Source organism: Lonchura striata, chromosome 1 (assembly GCF_046129695.1).
Source record: "Lonchura striata isolate bLonStr1 chromosome 1, bLonStr1.mat, whole genome shotgun sequence".
Taxonomy (NCBI): domain Eukaryota; kingdom Metazoa; phylum Chordata; class Aves; order Passeriformes; family Estrildidae; genus Lonchura; species Lonchura striata.
Window position 1 is genome coordinate 47,673,517 of NC_134603.1, and position 22,857 is coordinate 47,696,373.

The window sequence follows — 22,857 nt, forward strand, 5'->3', positions numbered from 1 at the left end:
ATCCAAGTAATCCTTGATAATGCAAGTGGAACCACTAAGTCACACAGTGCCTTTGCAAGGCACATGATGTATGTGAATTGAAGAGTTCTTCATTAGAGTTCTGGTATCAAAAATGTGGGATCTCAATAATCCTCAGAAATAGCCTCATAAATTGAACGTCTCAGCTTTTACTTAAAAATACCCTCAATAAGGTATGAATGACTGCCCTGTCAAGTAACAACTGAACTTCCAGTTCATTCCAATCATCTGTCGCCTTGAACATCCACAGTGAGGTGAAGTGCTATTCACTCCTAAGCTCTCTTTTAGAACAAGCCAATGAGTTTCCTATTAAAAAACCTAAAAGCTGTGTCTGGGCACAGCTCACCCTAATAAGTCCTCTTTGAAAGCAGAGAAGTCTGTGAGGTAACTACTGTACCAGTAAGGAAGTGCACTCCTTCCTACACTCTGCTCAGATGCTCCCATAAAAGACTGCTTAATAAGCATCTCCATGTTCTCCTGCTACTGAGTGCACAACATAAACCTCTGGTTTCACACTTACGCTGCAGCTGCCAGAATGGTGTATTAAGTGACATTTTTTTGCCCCCAGAATCAGTGTCTAAAAGAATTGCAACTAATTAACTGCATTTTCAGGCCACAGGATTATACAAACCCACAGGAAACCAACTGCTACGTGGAGCATCCATAGCCAGAATGTTCTGGATGTTTGTCCTCCTCAGAGTGGACAGAAGCCATTTTCAGCCTCATAGGATTTTTTGTTTTCCTGTCAGAAAGCTTCTCACTTCCTCACAGTCCAAATCACTTATAACACAGAAACACAGGACAACAACACTCAACAGATTGTTACATTGCTCATTGTGTGCCATTGCTCAGCTTCTATTCATAACACCTTCTACAGCCCTCTCATGTGCTAGGGAGAAAAGACTAGAATACATCAGAAAAAAAAAAAAAACGAACAATGGCAACATTAATTCTTTGAGAGAATCACTTACACAGGATTTTTCAAAATTAACAACATAATTTAGTAAAATTCAAGTTGCCAAAGCTTAATGAAAGGTGGCAAAATTAACCAGTACCAGCTGCACTAATAAACATAGTGTATTTTGTAATGCAATGAAGCCATATTTTCAAATCTTGGCACCATCAGAACTGTGTTTAGCTGCTTTAGGGAGGGAGCATGTCTGGTGTACTGTGGTTTGCTTGGTATCTGGGCACATCACCACACAGCTCTTCAGAATGCTGGGCTGATACAAAACACACAGTACCAACAGCACAACAAGCCTTCTATAGTGGCTTCCCACAGTGCATCATGACATGTAAGCTCTTTATCTTCACCTGCCAGCCTCAGTGCTTCTGAAGACCCCATAAAGCTCTAGGGTATCTACTGTGGATACTATGAAAAGCACCACAAAAAATTCCTGAAAATTCCCTATGACTGACAGAAGCAATATGGCTGTGAGCAACCAGGATAAGGTGGGGCAACAATAATCTAACAAACAAACAAATAAAAAAAACCAACAACAAATTTTTCTTAAAACTGCAACTACAACTAAGGAACAATGTGGAAGGGCATCAACACTAATTACAGCCAGCTTGTCTCCAAAGTAGCTGTAGTCACTAAACAAGCTGTCCTAACCAACTCAATGGTATTTTACATCCTTTTCTTCAATAAGGAGGTAAGAAAATTGCCAACTCCACCAATAAATAAAATTAAAAATACATTGACACATATAATCAGATTCCTCAATACGCAAATTTACTTCAGAAATACTACTGACATTTCTTTAATACACCTAATTTTTGAAACAAAAATAAGAAACCAACTGACTCAGCATTTTGTTTGCTGTCAAGAAAAATAAAATCACTCATCTTAATACTTGTGTGAGTGTTACCCTTACCAGATCATCTTTCAAATCTTTAGTTTGCTGTCTTACACCAGAAAAATGTTTATCTGAAGTTTGACTGAAAAATATTTGGAGGTATCTTGCTTTCAGGGAAATGAGATGCCTGCTACATTTCTGAATGCATTTAAGATGCATTGGTCTTACTGGAAAAACAGAAGGATCACCAAAACAAACAAATGGCTTCTGTGTGGAATAGATTTTTATCTTACTGTTCACAGTAAATAATCAAAGAGCCAGGAACCACTACTCATTTGTTTCTTTTTATTCAGAAAAACACTGTATCTCTTCCAGACCATTACAGGACAGCAGGCTAGAAGGACTATTTCATGGAATGACACCTTAAATTCTGCAAGATATTAATATGCTACAATGGTAAATTCAGCTCAGTGGCTGCATCCTCCTCCTCATTAGATGAGAGGTAGTTTTTTTCAATTTTTACAGGATTTTCTAGAGCTACTGCCAAAATTTTGACAGCTAAGAGGCTACCATTCAGAGCAGCACTCAGTGGAACAGGCATATATCATAAAGTCACATTAAAGAATTCATGTTGCCAATTACACAGTCATTCACAATTCCTCTTCCCCATGAAGTATTACAGAAGAAGCTGGATTGTATTGCTCTGTTTTTAAGACCACAACATAGATGTGGAATCTTGCTCTTATCTTGTGCACATTAAACAAACCACAGACTGCTTTCACTGTAGTTGTATTGCAAAGATCAAGAAATGAGCAAATCTATTAGTAACCTGATCATGAAAACAGCTAAAGAAAACTTTTCAAACTATTATCTTCAGTGTACTCAACTGTAACAGATTACATGCCTGAGGAGCTGCAAGATTACTGATCAAATGCTTAAAACTCTTAATTGAAACACAGAATTTCATTATGCTATTTGTACATTATTACTAAAGCATCACCCATAAAAATTTTTTTTAATAGGCAAGCTCTGGAATTTGTTGGTCTGCAGGATTTTCAGCTTAGCAGGAAGCTCATAAAAAGATTTTGGGCATTTTTAACCTGGATGCCCATTTGCAACTTCTGAAAATTTCTAATGGAACAACAAGATAAAAACTTCAGTGAGAGTTATCTGTAAAGCTTTAATAGGGATAAGTAAACTATTGCTTCTTTTTTAGGAGCTAAACATGTACTCAATCAAAAAGGACTGAGAAAGCTTATGGGTGCATAGGGGGCTGATATGGAGGTATCTGCTGCTTTCCCAAAAAAGATGTTGGGGGTACACTGACTTATACTGCCCAATGTAATTTATTTCCCATAAAATAACAGCCTATACTCTAATAGTTACAAGTGATTTGGCCAAAGGAACATCCACTAATATGATGCTACATTTAATTTGAGATGTAGAACAGTAACAGCAAATGTTGCTGTTGCATGTATCTTTATTTGATCGAGCCACATGAGTAATACTTTTTTTTTCTTTTTAAATTCAGGTTTTTATGGAGCCTGGACCACAACTTAACATATCCAGGACCGTGGAATCACTTGGGTTGGAATAGATCTTACAAATCATCTCATTCCAGACCTTGCCATGGAAATTCAGCAGTATGAACTGTGCATTTGCAACATAAGATATGTCACAGATCTGAACAATAAACTAATTTTCTTTTAGCCACATGAAGGCACTTGTTTCAACACCGGTTAGCAACATTAGATATACAAAAGAAATTATTCTTATGATGTAAAGTTAGCATATGGTGTATTATTAATTACTAACCTACATATAAAATGTTGGGTTTTATGCAGCACTTTGCTCACATAATTTTTACAGATACTCATCAGTACTGAGAATGCAACATACAATAACAGATTTGAAAATCTACAAGACTATAAGATTAAAGAAAAACAATTCCAGATTCCGCAGTCTTAACTGCAAAAGTATCCTTGCACCCTGTTTTAAAAAAGACTAGAAAAGAAAAAAAAAAATAGAGAAGATTATCTGCCACCAACTGCAATTTGACTGCAGAATGAGGTGAATTAAGATGGTTGAGGGTTTGTAGGATAGTGGTGGAGTGGGTTTGTTTGGCCTTTCATGGTTTGTTTGTTAAGGTTTTACAGAAACAAATACTTAGGCACAACAAATCAGAAAGGCTACTTCACAATCTGCATAAACACATTTAAATTGCTACTGAAAGACACAATCCCACTTTTTTTCCCTGCACTTCAGTTCCTGCATTATGTTGGTTCTACAGACACATCATTTTCTAGCAAGTGAAACAACCTGCCAGACTCCTGATTTGGCAAGTTTGCTTTTCAGACAGATCAATGAGATAATCCAACCCACCCCACAACTTCATGATCACTAGAAGCAATAGGAGTAAGGGAATGACAAAGCCAGAGCTGCAGGGAGAGCAGACCGCCCTTTCCAGAAGCAAAGTTTTAGATCAGCATAAACTTATCAGCAATCCTATCACCAGAGGATTCATTGTAATGATTCATTGTACTTTCTATTACAGGTTTTTCTACTTTCATGCCATTCTCCTCCCTCAACTCAGGCTTCCACTGTCTCAGTGTGACATGGTTTCATAACATATTTTACTGTAATCCTGGCTTGAAGTATTCTCCACATACACATACCCCACTACATACTCCTCCACCTCCACATATTCCTCTCCAGACACTCAACCCTGGCTCAGTTACACTCATTCACCTGCCTCCTGTTATAGCCAAATAGTTGAAGGAACAGCTCAGATTTAAAGACAGCTGCCATGGCAAAGTTTTCTTTCAAGACACATGGTCCGACGTGCATTTTACAACACAACCAAAGAAAAACCACATTTGACTACCTGTTGACTACCACTTCTGCTCAAAAAAAGTTCCCACAAAAAGTGGTCCCAACACAGCACATGAAAGGTCATCCCCTTCTGCTGGATTATTTCTCATATGGAATAGTACTCCAAGCCTGCTCACTGTGAAGCCAAAGAAACATTTGTACCAACATAGTGCAAGAAGTAACACAGGAGCAGGACAGTGCTATTTTTGGCAAGCATAAGATGGTAAGTGCACGTCAGCACACAACTTCAAGCCAAATCAGCTCCCTGATCTGATTCACAGCATACTCGCTGTGCAGTACAGGGAGAACCACTGGAAGAATGAAGAAGGAAGTATCTATCCCTCAGGAACAAGCAACAGGAAGAGATTAATACCTTAGATTAGTACTACCAAGCACACTGTTCCTTGAAATTAGAGTTTAATATTTTGTATCTGAACAATGGTCTAGTTAGTAGATGTTTAAGTAGGCAGGCTGTTTCCTTCTTTTTGCATCTCAGATTTTCAAGCATCATTCGCTTTTGAAAAATCAATTTCAATATACATGTAACCAAAGAAACAATGAGGTATATACATTTCTATGGATTTCACAAGAATGTATCGCACAACAGCTTTGTCTTCAGTGAATAATTATGAAAACAAAGAGAAAAGAAAAAATGTGACTTCAACCAGAAAGCAACAGAAGTTACAGGGTAAACAGTTACCAAGCACAGGATAAAATCAACACAAAAAGAAGCAGCAAGGGAAGTATAAATCCAAGATACTGGTCTGCTCAGGACTCTGAAATTCACTCTCTACCCTACCATACCGAATTTTGTAACTACTAATTGCATCAAGATTAATTGAATGGTATTTTGATTTAATAAATTTGTTTCATTTTATATTGAGGTATTTTCACCTTTTTCATCCTTCTTGCTCCCAAGTAAAGATTTTGTCTGCAAAATACATAGAAAGTCTTGAAGTATTTGGGTTCCTGACTGTTGTATTTAAATGTCTAAATTTCAATTATTTTTTAAAGAAAACATTACATATACTTTCCATGAATATGAAAATCCCTCTTCCTATTTTGAATATGCAGTTATTAGGCTTGCCATGAGCCAATTTTGTAAACATGAAAGATTAATGCAATGAGCTGTTCCCTTGATTTCTTCTTTTATTCTTTTCTTCTAAAACAATTCAGGTTTTTTTAAAGAACAGTAGCACCTAATTTACACATGCATTTATTTTCTTTAGATGCAATTCTATGGATAAGCATTAGAAACAAAACACAATGGCATTCTTAAACATAATGGTACGCAATTACACAAATTTACTAATTAAAGTTTTTCAAATAATTTCTAACTTGATTTGAATATGGAAATGCAGGGCTACAAATGGGCACTGACTTATTCTTTATAAAACAACTGTATGATTTGCAATTGAAAACTCAGACTGAGGCTGCTCAGACCTCAGGTTAATCGGCATGTTAGTCACCGCATTTTTCAGTGATCAAGAAACCAGGTTACACAACCTGCCATGGCAGCGCAGGATATTTATTGTTCTATATCTGCGTGAAGTCCTTGCCTTGTTACTAGCAGGGCTGCCTTTTTTTTTCCCCCCTCTCCCACTCCTCCCCCCCCCCGCCCCAAATGTTTCTAAGTATAGTGACAACCTCATCAGGGTTTACTAGTAGCAGCGCAAGCTCAGTGAAAACCTGGGAAATCTAACTGGAAACATGAGAGAGAGCTTTATTTGGCAGTGCTAAAAAAACCTGGGGACAAATGGCTAAGCGGCGGTGGAAGTGCAGGCTGCACAATCAATAGGCAGAGAGCTGGATAGAGGCTCCCTTCGCTGCCGGATCGACAATCGACAGCTGAGAGACTATTTTTTGCAATGGTTGACTAAATATGGTCAGGGAAGAGAGAGGCACAAGAGAGCCTGTTTGCCTGGGAGTGCATGTTTCAAATGCTTAGCTGCCTATAAAGCCGTAACAGTTTTGCTCGTGCCCTCTAAGTGGGAAATACGGTTGGTGACTTCTGTAGTGTGTGTGCGGGAGCCCTGACCTCGCGAGCAGACTTGACCTCTGAAGATGGGAAGTAGCTTCAACACAGACCTGCCTACAGTTAAGCCTGGAAACATAACCTCAAGCAAGAAAAGATGCAGTGCAATATCTAAGGAACTAGAAGAAACCAATATTTGCCGGGGGAGGGGGGAGACGATCGCTATTTTTTTGGTGCCTTTTTCTAATCTTTTTTTTGGAAGCAACTCCAACTTTTGGGGGCTTGGTTTTGGTCTTTTGTTGGGTTTTTATTTTTCTTTTTGCCTGTGATTATCTTCATCTGACAGTGGGCTAAGTTCACCTTCCCTTGGCTTCCTAGCATCTATCCTTGGAGTCTTAACTCTCAGTCCAGCAGACATAAGGTATAATTTCTATACAACATCATCCATATTTTAGCATTCAAAAGAAAGGAATGAGGTGCCAATTAGGCACCCATCTTCATGCCTTTTTTTTTTTAAGTTTTATCTATTTAAGGTGGTGAGGTACTGTATGCACCGACATTCGCCCCCCCTTGCCTCCCCCTCCCATGTAACGAAGAGCTGATTCAGCGAATAGAGTGAGAGCACTCAGGATGAGATGGCTGCTGCTGATGTGTCTCTAGGTCATTACCTCTCTTCCAACTGCAAATGCTGCACGATACTAAGCTTACAGGTAACACAACATCAGGAGACCTGCATTATTCTGCACGTTTAAAGGATGCCTATGACTTTCTGCATGTATATCTTATTTACTAGACTGTTTTTAAATTGTTGTATTAATCCCTCTACTCTGGGAACAGCTTATTTTTGAGTGCGCTAAAGTATCAAGCATTTGTAGTGTAAAGAGCAGGTTGAAATAAATCAACTGTTAGTCCAAATTTCATAGCAAAAAAAAAGAAAAAAAGGGAAGAAACAAACAAACAAAAAAACCCCCAAAAAAACCAAATCCCAACTTGCTTAGTAGGCAGAATTCTTTTTAAAGAAGATAAACTAGTAAATTGCAATGCCATTAACTGGTTGTTCATTTCAGTGAAATATATTTTCCTATGCACAACTAAAAATGTACCAACTTGAAAAAGAAAACCTAATAAACAGTGTGGTAGTGCAATGCTGAGTTCTCAAATAGGTCTCGGCAAAATTTTCAAGGTGCTTTATATCAGACATACATGAAAACAGCCTACTTAAAAACTAGAATGTGACTGCTATGATTCTAATGCTGCATTGCTGATTCTCCTTGTACTACTGTGCTAGCTACTGCTACACTCTGATTTGCTCTCTATCAGCTGCACTAGGTTTTTGTCACGAGCTGCAGAAATTCTTACTTCCTCTGCTCTCAGCTTTCCTTACAACTATTACAGTTACTAATTGTTAAGCTTATTTCAAATTTACCTTCCAATGCTATAGAGACAAAGCTTACTCTTTACTGAAACCCAAATCAACTCCTGAAATACCTATTAAGCAACCGTAAGCTATATCTGACAGTCCCTCAGAAGTCAAAGCTGTACTGCACATCAAATATTTAACTACCGTTCCAAATCAAGTCGCACAAAATCTTATGAAACAAGGTTAAACTTGGGCTTTTTTTCTGTGAGGTTTTTTGTTTGGTTTGGGTTAATTTTTTTTAGTTAACTATTTTAGCTGTCATAAATATTTCAAGGGTGGACAAGACTTTGAAGCAGGTGAGTGCCAGTTTTAAAGAACAAGAAAAGCTGCTTGCAGAAGTGTTGAATAGGTATTAGCTTTCACATGTGACCTTTGGCCTAACAATCCAACTCCTGTCACTGCAGTTAGAGGTTGTTTTCTTAATTCAATGTCATCATCTTTAGGATAAGGAAGATCTCTGGTGACATGTGTTTTTGTGTTTGGGTTGGGATTTTACTGAGGTTTTTTTGTTTTGCTTTATTTTTTGTTTTGTTTTTTTAATCACTCCAAAATACAGTGTAAAAAAGTATAAACCTGCAAAGAGTTTGCAGAATAATGGATGGGATACAAAAAACATAGAAGTGGGATTTGGAGCAAGGAAATAAATTTATAACAGCTATTTTATCTCAGTCTATTCCTCCCTTCAGGACACTAGATGCAAACTTGCCCCAGCATGAAAATCTGCTAGAAGACCTGAGAGGAAGCTGAAGTTTTTACAGTGGACTACAACTACGAATGCCAAGAAAAGACACTGCAAGCCTACGAGCGATTCAATTCTCTACTTAAACATGGTCACTTAGAAGAGCAAGAGGCTGCAAAAATATGGAAAACTACTTCTAACATCAGTGCCATCCCAAAAGAATTACCCATGCCCAGATTTAAGACACTGTGAAGGTAAATTGTAAATTGCATTGCAAAGTTCAGTTAGCATAGTAAGTTTATTTTCTACCATCAGTTTATCAGAACTGTTGTCCTTCCAGAGAACTGTCAGCCAGTTTCACCTAATAACAGCAAGAAAAAGCAGCAAAATACTTCTTAGGTTCATCTGACAGGCAGTCAAGCAACTCTGTGTGTACCTGCTCAGAGCACATACTTCTTTATGTACCCATATGAACATACAATGCTATGGAATGTAAAGAAGTATGTATTTTTGGCAGGCCAGGAACAACCAGTAAGAGGAAACTAAACAGCTGCTGGAAGAAACAGGTTTCCCTCTTGTTTGAATGACATTCATGTGACAAATTGGCTTGCTCAGGGTCAGCTGGTGTTGCCAAAATAACTCATACTTGTTAGTAACAAATCACAAAACATTAAATTAAGTGACTATAAAAGTGGGTATGAAGAATTGTTAACAGCTGATAAGCAGAATATTAGTTGCAAGCAGAATTCAAAGCAAGGCTGGAAGTGAAACCTTGAAACGCACCGATTAAGACTGCAGCATAGTTGCAAAATTCATCATTACCAGTACTCCTCACTTCATAGATCTTAAACTAAACGTAAAAGCCTAGTTAGCAAAATGCATCTCATAAAATCAAGACACTGTTCTAGTAATCACAGCCTGTTCTGTGTACTTCAGATGGTAGTACTTAAATTTGCATCTACCACAGAACATTTAATCCACAGGCTGCAACTAACACAAATATTAACAGCTAAGGAATTACAGGTCTGATTTACAAAAATTGACAGCCAAAATAATTGAGTATAACTTCTGCAATTTACTAAGACTTAAGTTAGAATTTTCTCCAAATCAGCACTTATTATGCTCACTGAGCATAGTACAAAGTGCAGTGTCGATACAAAGTGCAGTGTCAGGTTTATGCACAGAAAGTGACAATACAGAGATTTCTAGGCCAGAGCTGCTAGTCAGCGGATTAAAGCTATTGACAGATTCCTAAATGAAAACACAAATGACAACTACAGCCTAAAAGGTAAGTTATCTTAAATACTATTTTGAAATTAGCTGAATTTACTTTAAGTCCAAATTTAAGAAAATTTGCCACAAAAAAAACATTGTAGCATTCAAAAAATTTAAAGAACGAAATGAGAAATAGTTCTGCAATAGTTTCAAGTTCTAAAAGTGATATTAATTAAAATACTGATGCATACCATCCCTAAGTAAAGATACTCAACATCAAATCCAGGAACAAGGGAAAAATGTGAGGAAAGAACTCCTCACTCATCAATCCAGCCAATTCTATTCATGACAGCAGTTATTAAATAGGATACATCCATGATAAGTAGGCACATTTGGCCCAGATTAAAGATTCTAACTGTAGCCTTTTGCTTACTAAAATGTCTGTGAGGAAAAAAAACTCCAACCAAAACAAACAAAAATATAAACAAAGGCAACACATGATTTTTAGATGGAGAACTTATTTTTAAATACTCACATAATTCTGAAACAGCTCATAATATACACAGCCTGATATTTTTAGCACGTGAGACTTCATATTAATATTTTTATATATATATATAAGCAGAAGTATTATCTTACATGCTTAAGAAAGCAAAGTTTCAGTATTTTTTTAAAGCTTTCTCTAACGAGCAGGTATTTTGACACGAAGGCTACAGTATCTTAACATCTAAATCAAAACCTGGTTTATAGTGGGAAACAAATTAAATTGCAGTAACTTTTCTGAATAACGCAAGGCTACTAAACTCAATCATGCTTATAGAAGCAATTTGGTATAACTAGCAGTTTCATTGAGGGGTTAATTGCTAAGCATTTTCTTCTTTTCCTGATGAGCTCCTGTGCTCAGCACCAATTGATCTAGCTTCTACTATAAAATGGGACTGATTTTTTAACAGCTTTAATTTATCCGAAAGGTTTTTGATAACAATTTATCATACTGTGTTCTCCCTTGTATAACATTGCAATGTTATTCTGACACAAAATGACAGTTCAGAGTGATACAAAAGTTAAAATTATATGTTGACATTGCTTCCTGCTAGTTCATGTTAGCATATCTCTAAGAATACATACCCAGTCACTCTAAAATGTCACATCCATCACTTAGATCAGCTGTTCAATTTTAACCGAGCACACGTTGAACTTCGGGCATCTGCTGACACAGTTGTAACTCAAACATTTCAACTGTGTGACTGACAGGGATAACAGATGCTGACATTATCAAATGCTACACGGCTTTTTTCCACAGCAGTTTTTTGTCCCGATATGGCCAGTACATGAAACTGTATTGCCATCCAAAAGCGCACTTGAGCAGCTGTATCTGTAAAACAGTTCCTCTATAACTAGTAAAAATAGAAACTCATTTTATAGCCATCTTGATGCTTAAGTCCAAGTGACACACCTGCTACATTTCTTTTAAGATACATAGTGTTGGGGAATATATTTACATAAATCTTCTCACCATCATCAGACTATGCAACAAACACATGTGAACTATCCTTGACACACTCATTACTAGAGAATGGTTTGAACCAAGGTTGTTCCCTAATTTCCACTGCAGTCAAAGCTCAGATAGAATTCAGTGTGACATAAAAAAAGCTATGTGAGCTCGCACAGTTGTATTAAGGACCTTAGTTTAGAAGAAATCAGATGCAACCCCAGAAAAATCTTTAAAAGCTGTGTTTTTCTGGCATTAAATGTTTTTACATATCCTATCAAAGTAAAGAAAAAAAGAATTTATCCTGCTATATTATATAATCATTCCTAAAAAATTAATACTAACTAGAGATATAGCAATGGAACTGAAAGCACTTGGCATTTATATTTGTGCTAACTACAGCATAAAAGCAGTTGCAAAAAGGAAACCTGCCAGAAAATGAATGAAGGGAAGGGAGGGAGGAAGGTGACAAAGAAACTGAAACATGAAACATTCTTCCCCAGTAAAGCTTAACATAAAGAAGTAAGGGAGTTCTATTTCTGATAGAAACTTTAAGACTACAGTTTCTAACCTAGTCTAAAATTTGATTACACTATACAGGAAAAAGTTTAAACTGTAACTTTGATTTGATTTGAGTCTCATCTCACGATCCTCAAGGAAATACTCAAGGACAGAACAAACCTGTACAGGCCTTTCTGGTATACAGCTTTTAACTGTGCCATCTCCAAATTAGGAAAGAGTTAAAAATTTGCATTGACAAGAAACAAATTGCGTAACATAGAAGAAAAGCCTCGTGTTCTTTGTGCACTGCTCATGTGCTTTAAAATGTGTTACTGAATTATAAGCTTCCTGCACTCCAATGCTTTGCTAAAGCTGGTAAAATGGAACCAAATCACCTCTTCAATGGATTTGGTCCCCTTCAACCAGCTGTAGCTATGCATTGATCACTACAGGATTTCTCATTTTGTTAAAACTGGACACGAAACCTGCTCAGAGCAATTAAGTAGTCTTCTCTTCAGTCCAGCTCAACTTTTTAGGCAGCCTGAAGATGGAAGGTAACTAGGACTGTGGGAAATTCTCAAGTTTGTATTTGTAAATAAATAGCTACTGGTGTTAACATTTTGTCCATACGCAGTAAAAATCATCTCTTACAACATTTATAAAGATAGGTAAGCAGTGAAATAAACATTTTCCAATGATTTATTGTCTCCTGTATTCTTCCTCAAGTCTGGTGCCCTTTCTAGCAATACTGACCAAAAAAACTCAAAACCGAGCAATCATGGACAGTACTGGCAGGGTAGATTTACTTTCTGGGCACCCCTCTCCCCTTTTTTATGTTGTACAAAGGAAGAAACTCCATAGGGCAGGAACTGTATTTGCCATTTTGTATCTGTTGGTCACATTACTTACTATTTAATGATAATAAATTTGTTTCTGACCTCAACAGCTACAGGCTAACCTGCCACCTAATAACAGGTCTGCTCATGGAGATGATATTCTTCCTGCAAACCAACTTGAACAGAATTATTCTTCCAAAGCATTTTCTGACATAATACTTTAATAAGAGGTTTTAAAAACAGACTCTGCACTCAGCTTCAACTAAGTTTAACCTACATTTACTGTCAGAACTGCAAATACAAAGGCAAAAAACACTTTGACTGATTTAGAAAATAATTGTACCACTCTCATTTCCTCAGAACTTGTCTCTCTGAGGACCTCCATGACAACTCATCCCGTGAGTCCTGGAGACACTTCCTGAAGACACTCATTAACAGTACGTGGAAGTGAGAAACCCCACCTCTCAATTAAATTGCTACAGTTAGAAATTTCACTGCCAACCCATTCAAACCATCTGCAAATCTAGAAACAGAGATCTCCTAAATAATGATAAAACCATGGGGAAAAATTACAATTTATTTTAAACCACAGTCTCCTACTTGCCAGTTTATGAACATAAAGATGACATACTTCTTGCTATACCTGAAATCTGTATCTTACTCCAGGACTTTGATTTTTTGATTTAAAGTCCAGCAGAATTTACTGCTCTGAAGAACTAATCATACAAGTGTGTGAAGTCAGGTCAGCTCCAAGAGCAGCCTCTATTTAAGATGCTAGCTGCAGAGTGAATAAAGCTCTCTTCACAAGACACAATGCAAATCTAAACCTAACTGGGGCAACGGATATAAAATACGCCTACACTTCACAGTCATGTCTTCAGCTCAAAAATCTGAAGTCACAGGTATGCGAATAGATCAAACATAAGCAAGAGATGGTAACATGGCAAAAATAACCAATCTGTACAGTATTTTCAATTTTTACTCTCCTTTTTTCTCTCTGAAAAAAATCTCATTAACACTGAAGAGGCAAAGTCTGCCAAACTTTAAGGCTCACAGTACTTTGAAAAAAGTCCATAATAAATGCACTTTTAATATGACTGACTCCATTAAAAATCACAAACAAGAAACTATGTATTAAAGTTTAACTTCCCCATACTTAATTTAAAGTTTCTTTTTAGCTCTATCTCCCATGCACACGTTTAATGCTACCTACAGCATAAACCAACACTCATTCTATATTTCAACATTATACATCAGCACAAAAACCAGAAGTTCTTTCTGTACCAATTCACAAGGTACAAAGAGAAGCAAAACATGAAAAGGAGACATTCTACTAAGAATAGGATGCTCTCTGAAACACACTGTACCTTGACTTATGGAAAACACAGCCAAACTGCCATGGAAGATAAAGTTCTGAGAAAATCTAAGCTATTTGACATATATCGCTATCTTTCTTATAATCTTTATCCAATATTCCAACATTTAAAATAGAATGTATTTGTTTTCAAATGAAAAATTAAAAACTTTGGAATGTTCTTCTCAGCACAATTTGTAGGTTTTATCTTCCTATTATTTATAAAGGTCAGAATTCAAGAAACAAGAGGTGTTGCTCTGAAAAAGAATTTGGTTCCAAACACCTATTTGACATCTAGAAAAAATACTACAGAAATCGACGTCCTTTTATTGTGGTACTCATGCACTTATAACACGCATTTATTTTATTATCCTCAACAAGGAAGATGTATGCAAACTTCATTAATTCTTGCATACAAAGCATGTTTTTAATTTTTAGAATTATAGCTATGCACACAAATGCATACACATCTATATACACACATGAATATGTGTTTAAGTGTTATAAAAGAAGATAGAAATTATATAATATATCTATATATTTGAATATAGGAGAATTTAATGCATTGTATTAATAAAAGGCACCACAACCCAAAGCCGCAAAACCTCCAGTTGAGGTGGAGCAGAGAAGCTTAGATGAGGAAAAGAAAGGTTTCAAGCAGAACCTATTACATACTGTCTGTGACCCACAGCAGTAACAAGCTAAAGATGAGGGGGTTATTTTTAACAGTGCTTTAAATAGCTTGTACTTAGTGTATTTAACAGATCAGTAATAACCGTTGTTCTATATCAAATTAGAAAAACAAAGTGGCAAGTACAAAAACCTTGGTTTCATTCAGAAACAGGCAAGTGGCAGAACTACAAAATCAGCAATGAAACAAAAGAGTATCACTGAAGTCTTGAGGGATAGAAAACTAAACTCCTAGATGAATGAAACTGCCATGACAATTTTTGGCCACAGGGAGAAATCAAAATAGATTTATTTTGGTTTCATTTTCAATTATTTCTTCCCAGGCTGATGGGTAAAAAATCTAATGCTGTGAGCATTAGATATTTTAGATGAAACTACTCTTTCTGTGATGGGAGACAAAATTCCTTTTCTACATGCTTGAGCAGTGCTCACATGGAACTGCAACCAAAGAATAATATTAAGTATCTGTTTTAGATACAAGTGAAACCACATGTGTGGAGGGAACCCACACAGCATTCAAATCACTAATACTGGAAACATTTTCCAATACTTCCAATGAAAACTTTCGTAAACGAGGAAGGATTCTGGTTAAAACTTCACTAAACTCCACATTCTACCAACCATCAAACTGACCCAGTCTGAACTACAACTTGGATCCCTCCATCAAATGAATAGTCTGCCACTTCTAAAATATTCACCCATGGAAAAATCTCCAGCACATGCCTATGAAAAGCATTTTTCCCCCATACAATTTCCCTGCATCTCGAGATTATGGTCACACAAAGCAACTATCACAAGAGCTGAGGAAAAGCACTGCAGAAAAAATACCAACCAAACAAAAAATACCCCACCAAGGTAACTGAGACAAGAAACAGTACTCCTGGCTAATGCTGTTATGTAACAAGGAGGAATTCACTTTAGAGGAAGAAGTTACCAAATGAGACTTGGAAGAACTGTCTTCTGAATGCCGAAAGTAAGCTCCCTTCATTTGGTCCTTGACATGTTCTCTTAAAGACCATTTATGAGTAATGTAGAAAACGGTAAACATTTATTCATCCTATCAACACTTCCAACCACTACTTTTACTCATTAAATTATTCCATTCCATATACACAGATAATTAATTATGTTTACTTTTTAACCCGTCTTCATAGTTATGTTTTGAGACTAATCTAGATTTTAATCCCATATATTAATAATGGATGAAATTTATACAAATTTACAGACATTATTTCTCCAACTTCTCTCAACTTAAAAGCTGAATTTAGTAGTAAACAGGGAAACAGACACGTTTCTTCTTTTGTGAAGAATACTATACTAAATCCTCCAGCCGAGGATAAAGTATTATTCAAGTCTTGTTAGCATGACAGCTTTGACAAATACCATTTATCCACAATGTAATAAGGAATCAGCAACACAACTTCTCTTTGAAGTTCTACTTATGCAGTTGTTTCCAAAAGCTATCTTAACTGAAATTTAAATGTAGACATATAGAATGCAGCTAGTATAAAACCATTTGTGCCTTAAAATGAATTTTTTTAGTTGAGCTGCTATATAAAACCTGAAATACAAATTTCCTTCTAGATATATGCCTGTGAAAATGTGATTAACTGTTTCAAATACTAACAAATATAATCTAATGCAACAATCCTGAGAGTGCTTTAGAACTGTATGGTTTACTTAAAACTTATCCACAAATAAGTATTTGTAAAAAGCTCAAATACCTTTATCAACTCAAATACTCAAGAAGGGAAACATAGCAGTATTTACTACTTTCATCCTATGTCAAAATTCCATCTTCAACATCTTACTAACTTAGTCATCAAAACTTTTATTGGCAAAATTTTATAGCCATGACAGAAAATTTATCAGGAATTTGGAGTTATCTGGATACAGCATTAAACTGAGCAGACTTTTAGCTTCATTCTAGTAAGGGCTTCCAAGAATTAGAAAGAGGCATAGCTAAGCAACATCAACATTTAAGCAATACAACTACATGCAGATTTAAGGATTCTCTGAAAGAATACCTTAGCTCTACCTTTACGTGTACTTGTTTTCCTTTTACATACAATAAAAAACAATCTTTAAAAAGAAATCTGTACCTAGGGTTTCCTCTTAGTGCAGCATGGTGAAGAGCATTAAACCCATTGTTGTTGGTGATAGTAACATCTGCTCCAGCTTCTAAGAGTACAGCAAGGATATCATCACGCTTTTTACTTATTGCATCATGAAGTGGAGTGTCTCCTTCAGAATCCTAAAACCAGAAACAGTTTGCATCAGTTTTTGCATGCATCCACATTAAAAAGATGCTACAATATCTCTAGGAAAATGACTTACAATTTATGAATAACAGGACAACAAAAACTAATGCAACAGAGGGAAGACTAGTCAGGTGGAATGAGGCATGGAATTTTGAGTAATAAATGCTAAGTTTAGCCAGCAATTAACTATGTAGAATATAATACTGAAATAGCAGTGTGACATCAAAGCATAGGCAAATAAAAATAAAATGCAGTCCAGGTACTAAAAGCAGGCATATCTGTTGTTTTAACTGAAGCATATAATTTTCCATGAAACAAAAGCCAATGTCATAGAAGCAGTATTAAGCTTTTAACTTGTTATAGCTAATACAAGATTATATTACACAATGTACATGATAATTCTTGACAGCACAATTGATCAGGCAAAGAATTTATACTTCTAGCTTGATGCTTTATTTTTCAAATATAGCAAATAAGGAAAAAAACTTCTTATTCCTAGAAGCATTTTGTACATTACTTATTCAAGGACTCAAAAGCCTGGTCTGAAGAGAAATGCTCTAGACTAACAGTGAGAAAACCACATCCATTTAAGCTTATTTGCAGCTACATAGGCAAAATATCCAGATTTATGCTTCCAGTAGAATTCTTGCACCACATAAGTCAGGAAGTCTTTTGTCACCAACATTGACTCAACTGCAAGCTAACACAGAAACCAATCATTTTAGCAATACACTAGTATGAAAACAGATCTCTACAGTGAGAATCAAAACTTGCTGAACAAAAAGTGCCAAAATATGGAAACACTTGAACCACTGTGAACCAATTTGCCAGAACTAAATCATGTAGCTTGGACTTGGTTTAAATTATCATATTTCCTGAATTTCCTATTTACAGAGTAACATATGTTACTGTTTACACAGTGAAGTGGCCACAGCAGTAGAGCGCTGGCCAATTAAATTCCAGTCATGCTTCAGTCTTACTCCCCTGTGCTGTCATTGACAAAATCAATCACCTACTCACATCTGCACATCGCAGTACCTCAGCAAATATGCTGAATCTGGAAGATCATTTCTTTTCAATAGCTAATTGTATTTTCCAGATGGAGCATCCTTACACCATTTTATTGACCTTTTCAACTGAAACAAAATTCTGTAATTTGAACTCAGGCAAATCCACTTTGGCTACCCATAGTTCCTATGTGACTTACAGTCACCCTTTATTGGTCTCAATACATCAGACTCCTTATTATACCTACTGTTCAACAAACACTAAACAGGATCTGGATGGATATAACAGCTCAACCTCAGCAAGATCAAGACAATACCTTAAGAGTCAGGTAGAAGGAGATAAATAAACAATCGCTATGCTCATTAATTTCAAAAAAGCTTTTGCTCATCTTCTTTTATGAGGATACAGTTAAAAAAAATCTGATTATTGACATGGCAAAGTAAAAAGGCAATGTCTCGTTACTGCATATCTTGATTTGCCCAGGCCACTACAGCTCTTTCTGATGCAAATCTCTTCAAACTTACCCATTCTCATTGGTTTTACTAATGCAGTTCATGCAGCTGCATCCAGCAGTGTGGATACCTGCTTATCTGATAGCACATTTTCCCTCTACCTTCTAAAAAGGACATTGCACTTATGCTACTGCATCCATCACCTTCATTACAGATGAAATTCTCTGTGAAATTATGGATCCTACACATGAGGGCTTTCTACATAAAAAGCTGAATATTTGAAAGTGAATCTGACTAAGTAGTTCTATCAATGATAGATCTATTTTAGGAAAAAAATAAAAGTTTTCTTTTAACAAAACATTCCACAGTATCATCACCCTCTTAACTGTAGGTTGCAGAAGTAGTACAGTGTTGTGGTTTCAATATAAGAGTAATTAATCAGGAAGGAAAGTTAACAATTAGAAATAACTACAGACTGTAAAAATACCAATTAGTCTCAACTACAGAATAAACTAGGTGTCAATCTAGCTGTCAAGAAAACAGACTTAACAGCATTTCTGTTACAGTTGATCACACGGTGGGGGTAAAAGTTGAGACAGACAACTTTATAATATCTGTTCCTTTCAATCCCATTTACTGTAATTTTTCTATCATCCACATGCAGCAAATCATACAATTCAGTAGCTCAGAAGTGACCCTACATTAAAATGTCTCCCTACCTGGAGACTGGGGTGGCAGCCGAAGTCCAGTAAAGTCTTGACAACTTGCAGATGACCTTTGTTGACAGCAATATGGAGTGGAGTCTGCCTGCGCTTGTTGCGAGCATTCAAATCTGCACTGCCTCGGTGCAAAACCTCAATCACAGCACCCTCATCACCAAAGGCTGCATGATGGACAGCCCTGTCTCCATCCTTGTCCTGAAGTAGAAACATTCATTTAACCCGGTATATTTCACATTTCCTTTGCATTTAAACAAGATTATTTCAACTAACAACTGTCCATATTTAATGTAGTAAGAAAAATGAGACTACCATTAAAATACCTAATTAAATAATTTGTCAAAGTACAGCAACAGAGGATGAAGAATCACTTCATATATAAATGTGTATATGTGTATATATATATACACATATATATACACATGTTCTACAACATATGATATTGTACAGCATATACAACTATTGCCCTGAATCTTTGTGTGGTTTGGTCACCAAACTCAAATGGCTTCATTTGGGTCTTTACTACAAAACAACCACTGTCAAGAAAAAATGCAAAACAAAAGCACCAAAAAAACCCACAAAAGAAATCCAGTGCCCAAACAGTATTACATTTAATATCCCAGGGTAGTTAATATCCATTTAATATCCAGGGTAACCTGGGAAGTGTTACAGATTCCAAATCATAGTGCAAGACATGAGCATTTCCTTGTTCATACAACTAAGTTAGTATTTATTAGGATTTATTATATGTCTGGGTTTTCACTTAATAAACCTTTTATGAAGGACATTTGTGACTGATGCTGACATTAACTAGAAGTTCTGATTCTGTGTTGATGATTCACAGCGTTAAAACTCTGATTCAGTTTGTTTCAGTTTCACACAAATTGAGAATTAAAATGTGAAAGTTAAATTTGTCAGTTTAGGCTATTTTAACATTAATAGAAGTTTACTGTACAACATGAAACATTTAAAAATATCAATCAAGTGATTTCAACATTAATGACAGCATACAAAAGATAGAAGTAAAAAGGAAGTTATACATTATGAAATAACTTCCATATGCTAGTTTCCGAGTATTTCTGCACAGTTTAACATAAATATGCATTTTTAGGATTCAATTTTGAAAACAGAAACACTGAAAATTGTAAAATAAAATCATGACTGATCAAGGGCTCACTGTCTATCCTGAGTTAACTTGGGTTTCTCATCAATTTGCTTCTTCAGCAACAACTTTCAAAAATATTTTTTATTATATATGGCACATTTCTAATACATTTTAGACTAACGCAAAAATTAATAGCTCTTAACCTAAACTGTATTTGCACAATGAGACTAGTTGCAGCATTTAAAAGGGTGGGAGAAGATTTATCCCCTAATTATCAAATGTATCTTTTTGAAAATATGGATATAGTTTTCAAGATAAAAGTCAAGGCACTACATAGCAGCTTCAACAGCCTTTAGAAAAGATACTTTTATTCCTTCCAAATCAACTCACGCTACCAAGTTGCCTTCTCAGATTGCAGGATTCTTACTCAAATTCATCTAACACAAAGCAACCATCAAAAGAAGCCAAAGCTTGTCCATTTGGAAGGGGAAAGGATCAGAAAGGGGACCTTCTGTATATTTTTCATCTGGTTATAAGGATCATTATGAGGCAAACCTTATCAAGAGTGTGCCAGTAAGTCCTAAACTGTTACAAGACTTGTATTTACAGAGCACTTGGTTTCACAGAGGCATGGTAATTTGTCTTTTCATATTTGCAGTCTGAAGAGTACACCAAGATATTTATGGATGAAACTCCATAATTACTGAATGTTTTAGTTTTACCATATTTCAATTTTATACACAACCACCTGATTTTATCAAGTCTTAATGTATAGAATTCCTATTTTAATGAGCAGAGGTCCAAATCATGTAGGCCCTTTTTTTAGCTCAGCATCAAAACAAATAATCTCAGGAACTAAATATAGCAATAATTCATCTAAAAAAAGCTAGCAGCTAGTAAATAATCTGTCCTTAAGACTCAGTTACACTTAGATAAAAATCTAAATATTAAAAGGACTACATTTCTATACATGCCAACAGTATAATACTGTTATAATACTGTTAATAACTGACAACCATTAATGTCTTCAGCCTAGAAGGTTACATATTCTTACCATGCAATAGCTACATCAGGTTTTTTGAGCTATGCCTATAGCCAACTGTTCTCTGACTAAACAGAGGCCACTTGCAGACTGCATTAAGATATCAGAGAAAAACACAGGAGACAACAATAAGGATATTCCCATAAAATGTCATAATTAACTTATAAACTCTGAAGAAATGACTGTAAGTGTAAAAACATCCAACTTAGCTATAAAGTAACAGGCCACAACAGTGAAGTAAATGGACTACATTTTTGCTATGTGCTTAATGGGATGGCTCTGCTGAACCTTTGCATTTTATAAACAATTATGTTTATAAATATTATATATATATATATATATATATATATATATATATATATATATATATATATATATATATAAGTATTGATAGCTTACATTTTTATAGTCTGAAAGATATAACTACAAATCTAATAATATTATTAAAATTATTAATATTATAACCAAGGCAATTATATAATCAAATGGAAATACCATCTTCACTTCAGCAACAGAGTTATGTGAAGATGGCTTTAAAAGTCAAATAAAATCCCTGACAATTTTTTTTTATGCTAGTGTAATGGTGCTTCTGAAGCCTGAGCAGACATGAACTCTTCACAATTCTAGTGCTAGCACATTACCAGGTGTATTGCCTTCAAACTGTTTAAGTAGTGCTTCTACCTATCTCTTTAATGCTTCTAACCCTCCCTTCAGTCCACCACTTAATTAACATGGCAGCTCTGAACACCAGTTTAGACAAAAAGCAGGTTTAGGCTAATTTTAACAGTATTTAACTTTGTAGTGCAGTGAAAGCACTACTTCTAACATGAAGTTATTTCACAGAAATCAGAAAGTATGTATTGTATCAATCTAAGCTAGCATGAAAGTTTTCTAAATTAATGGTGTATCTGTAAATATAAAATAATTTTAATTCCAAGAATTACATTGCCTCATTAATGTTTTAACATTCTGTAACTTCTGTATATCAAATACAATATAATGCTAGACACCCCAGCATGTGAAGCTATTCTTCTGCTATGCAACCAACAACCGGGTGCACAGTTAATTTCTCAGCATCCCCCTAGTCTTCAGTTTTTATTCTTAATACATCAAATTTGACAGATCCTTCTTGTGTCTCTTGCCTTGTGCAAAATGAGAAATGGTTGCAGTATCAGTGCGTTCTGTGTAAGTAATTGAGTAAAAATCAATTCAAAATGCAAATATCACAGCATGCTGATAGATAATTGTCATGAACATTATTCCAAAAAATCCTAAACAAGAGACACCCTTCTGTTTTTAGTGACATTTAAATAAAAGACACTGAAAAAACTGGACACAGAGCTGGCAGTTTCTACCCAAAGATACTGCTACTACTGTCCGCTTAGATTTGTTTTAGTTAAGAACTGAAAGATTTCTCCTA

The 22,857-nt window shown here is 35.7% G+C and overlaps 1 protein-coding gene and 1 long non-coding RNA gene across 4 annotated transcripts in view; one reads left to right on the plus strand and one right to left on the minus strand.

Annotated features, from left to right (window-relative positions):
* Positions 1 to 22,857, minus strand: part of MIB1 (MIB E3 ubiquitin protein ligase 1) — a 74,171-nt gene that overhangs the window by 25,466 nt on the left and 25,848 nt on the right. For all 3 annotated transcript variants that reach the window (XM_031504016.2, XM_021551558.3, XM_021551557.3), the window contains exons 11-12: positions 19,291 to 19,488; positions 16,953 to 17,104 (exon numbers count right to left, since the gene is read on the minus strand). In XM_031504016.2, the coding sequence (XP_031359876.1) occupies positions 16,953 to 17,104; positions 19,291 to 19,488 (350 nt within the window). The remainder of the gene's footprint in view (positions 1 to 16,952; positions 17,105 to 19,290; positions 19,489 to 22,857) is intronic.
* On the plus strand, positions 6,383 to 12,668 carry LOC110482364 (uncharacterized). Its single transcript, XR_002467405.2, has 2 exons — positions 6,383 to 7,373; positions 8,770 to 12,668. It is a non-coding gene; the product is annotated as an uncharacterized LOC110482364 (long non-coding RNA).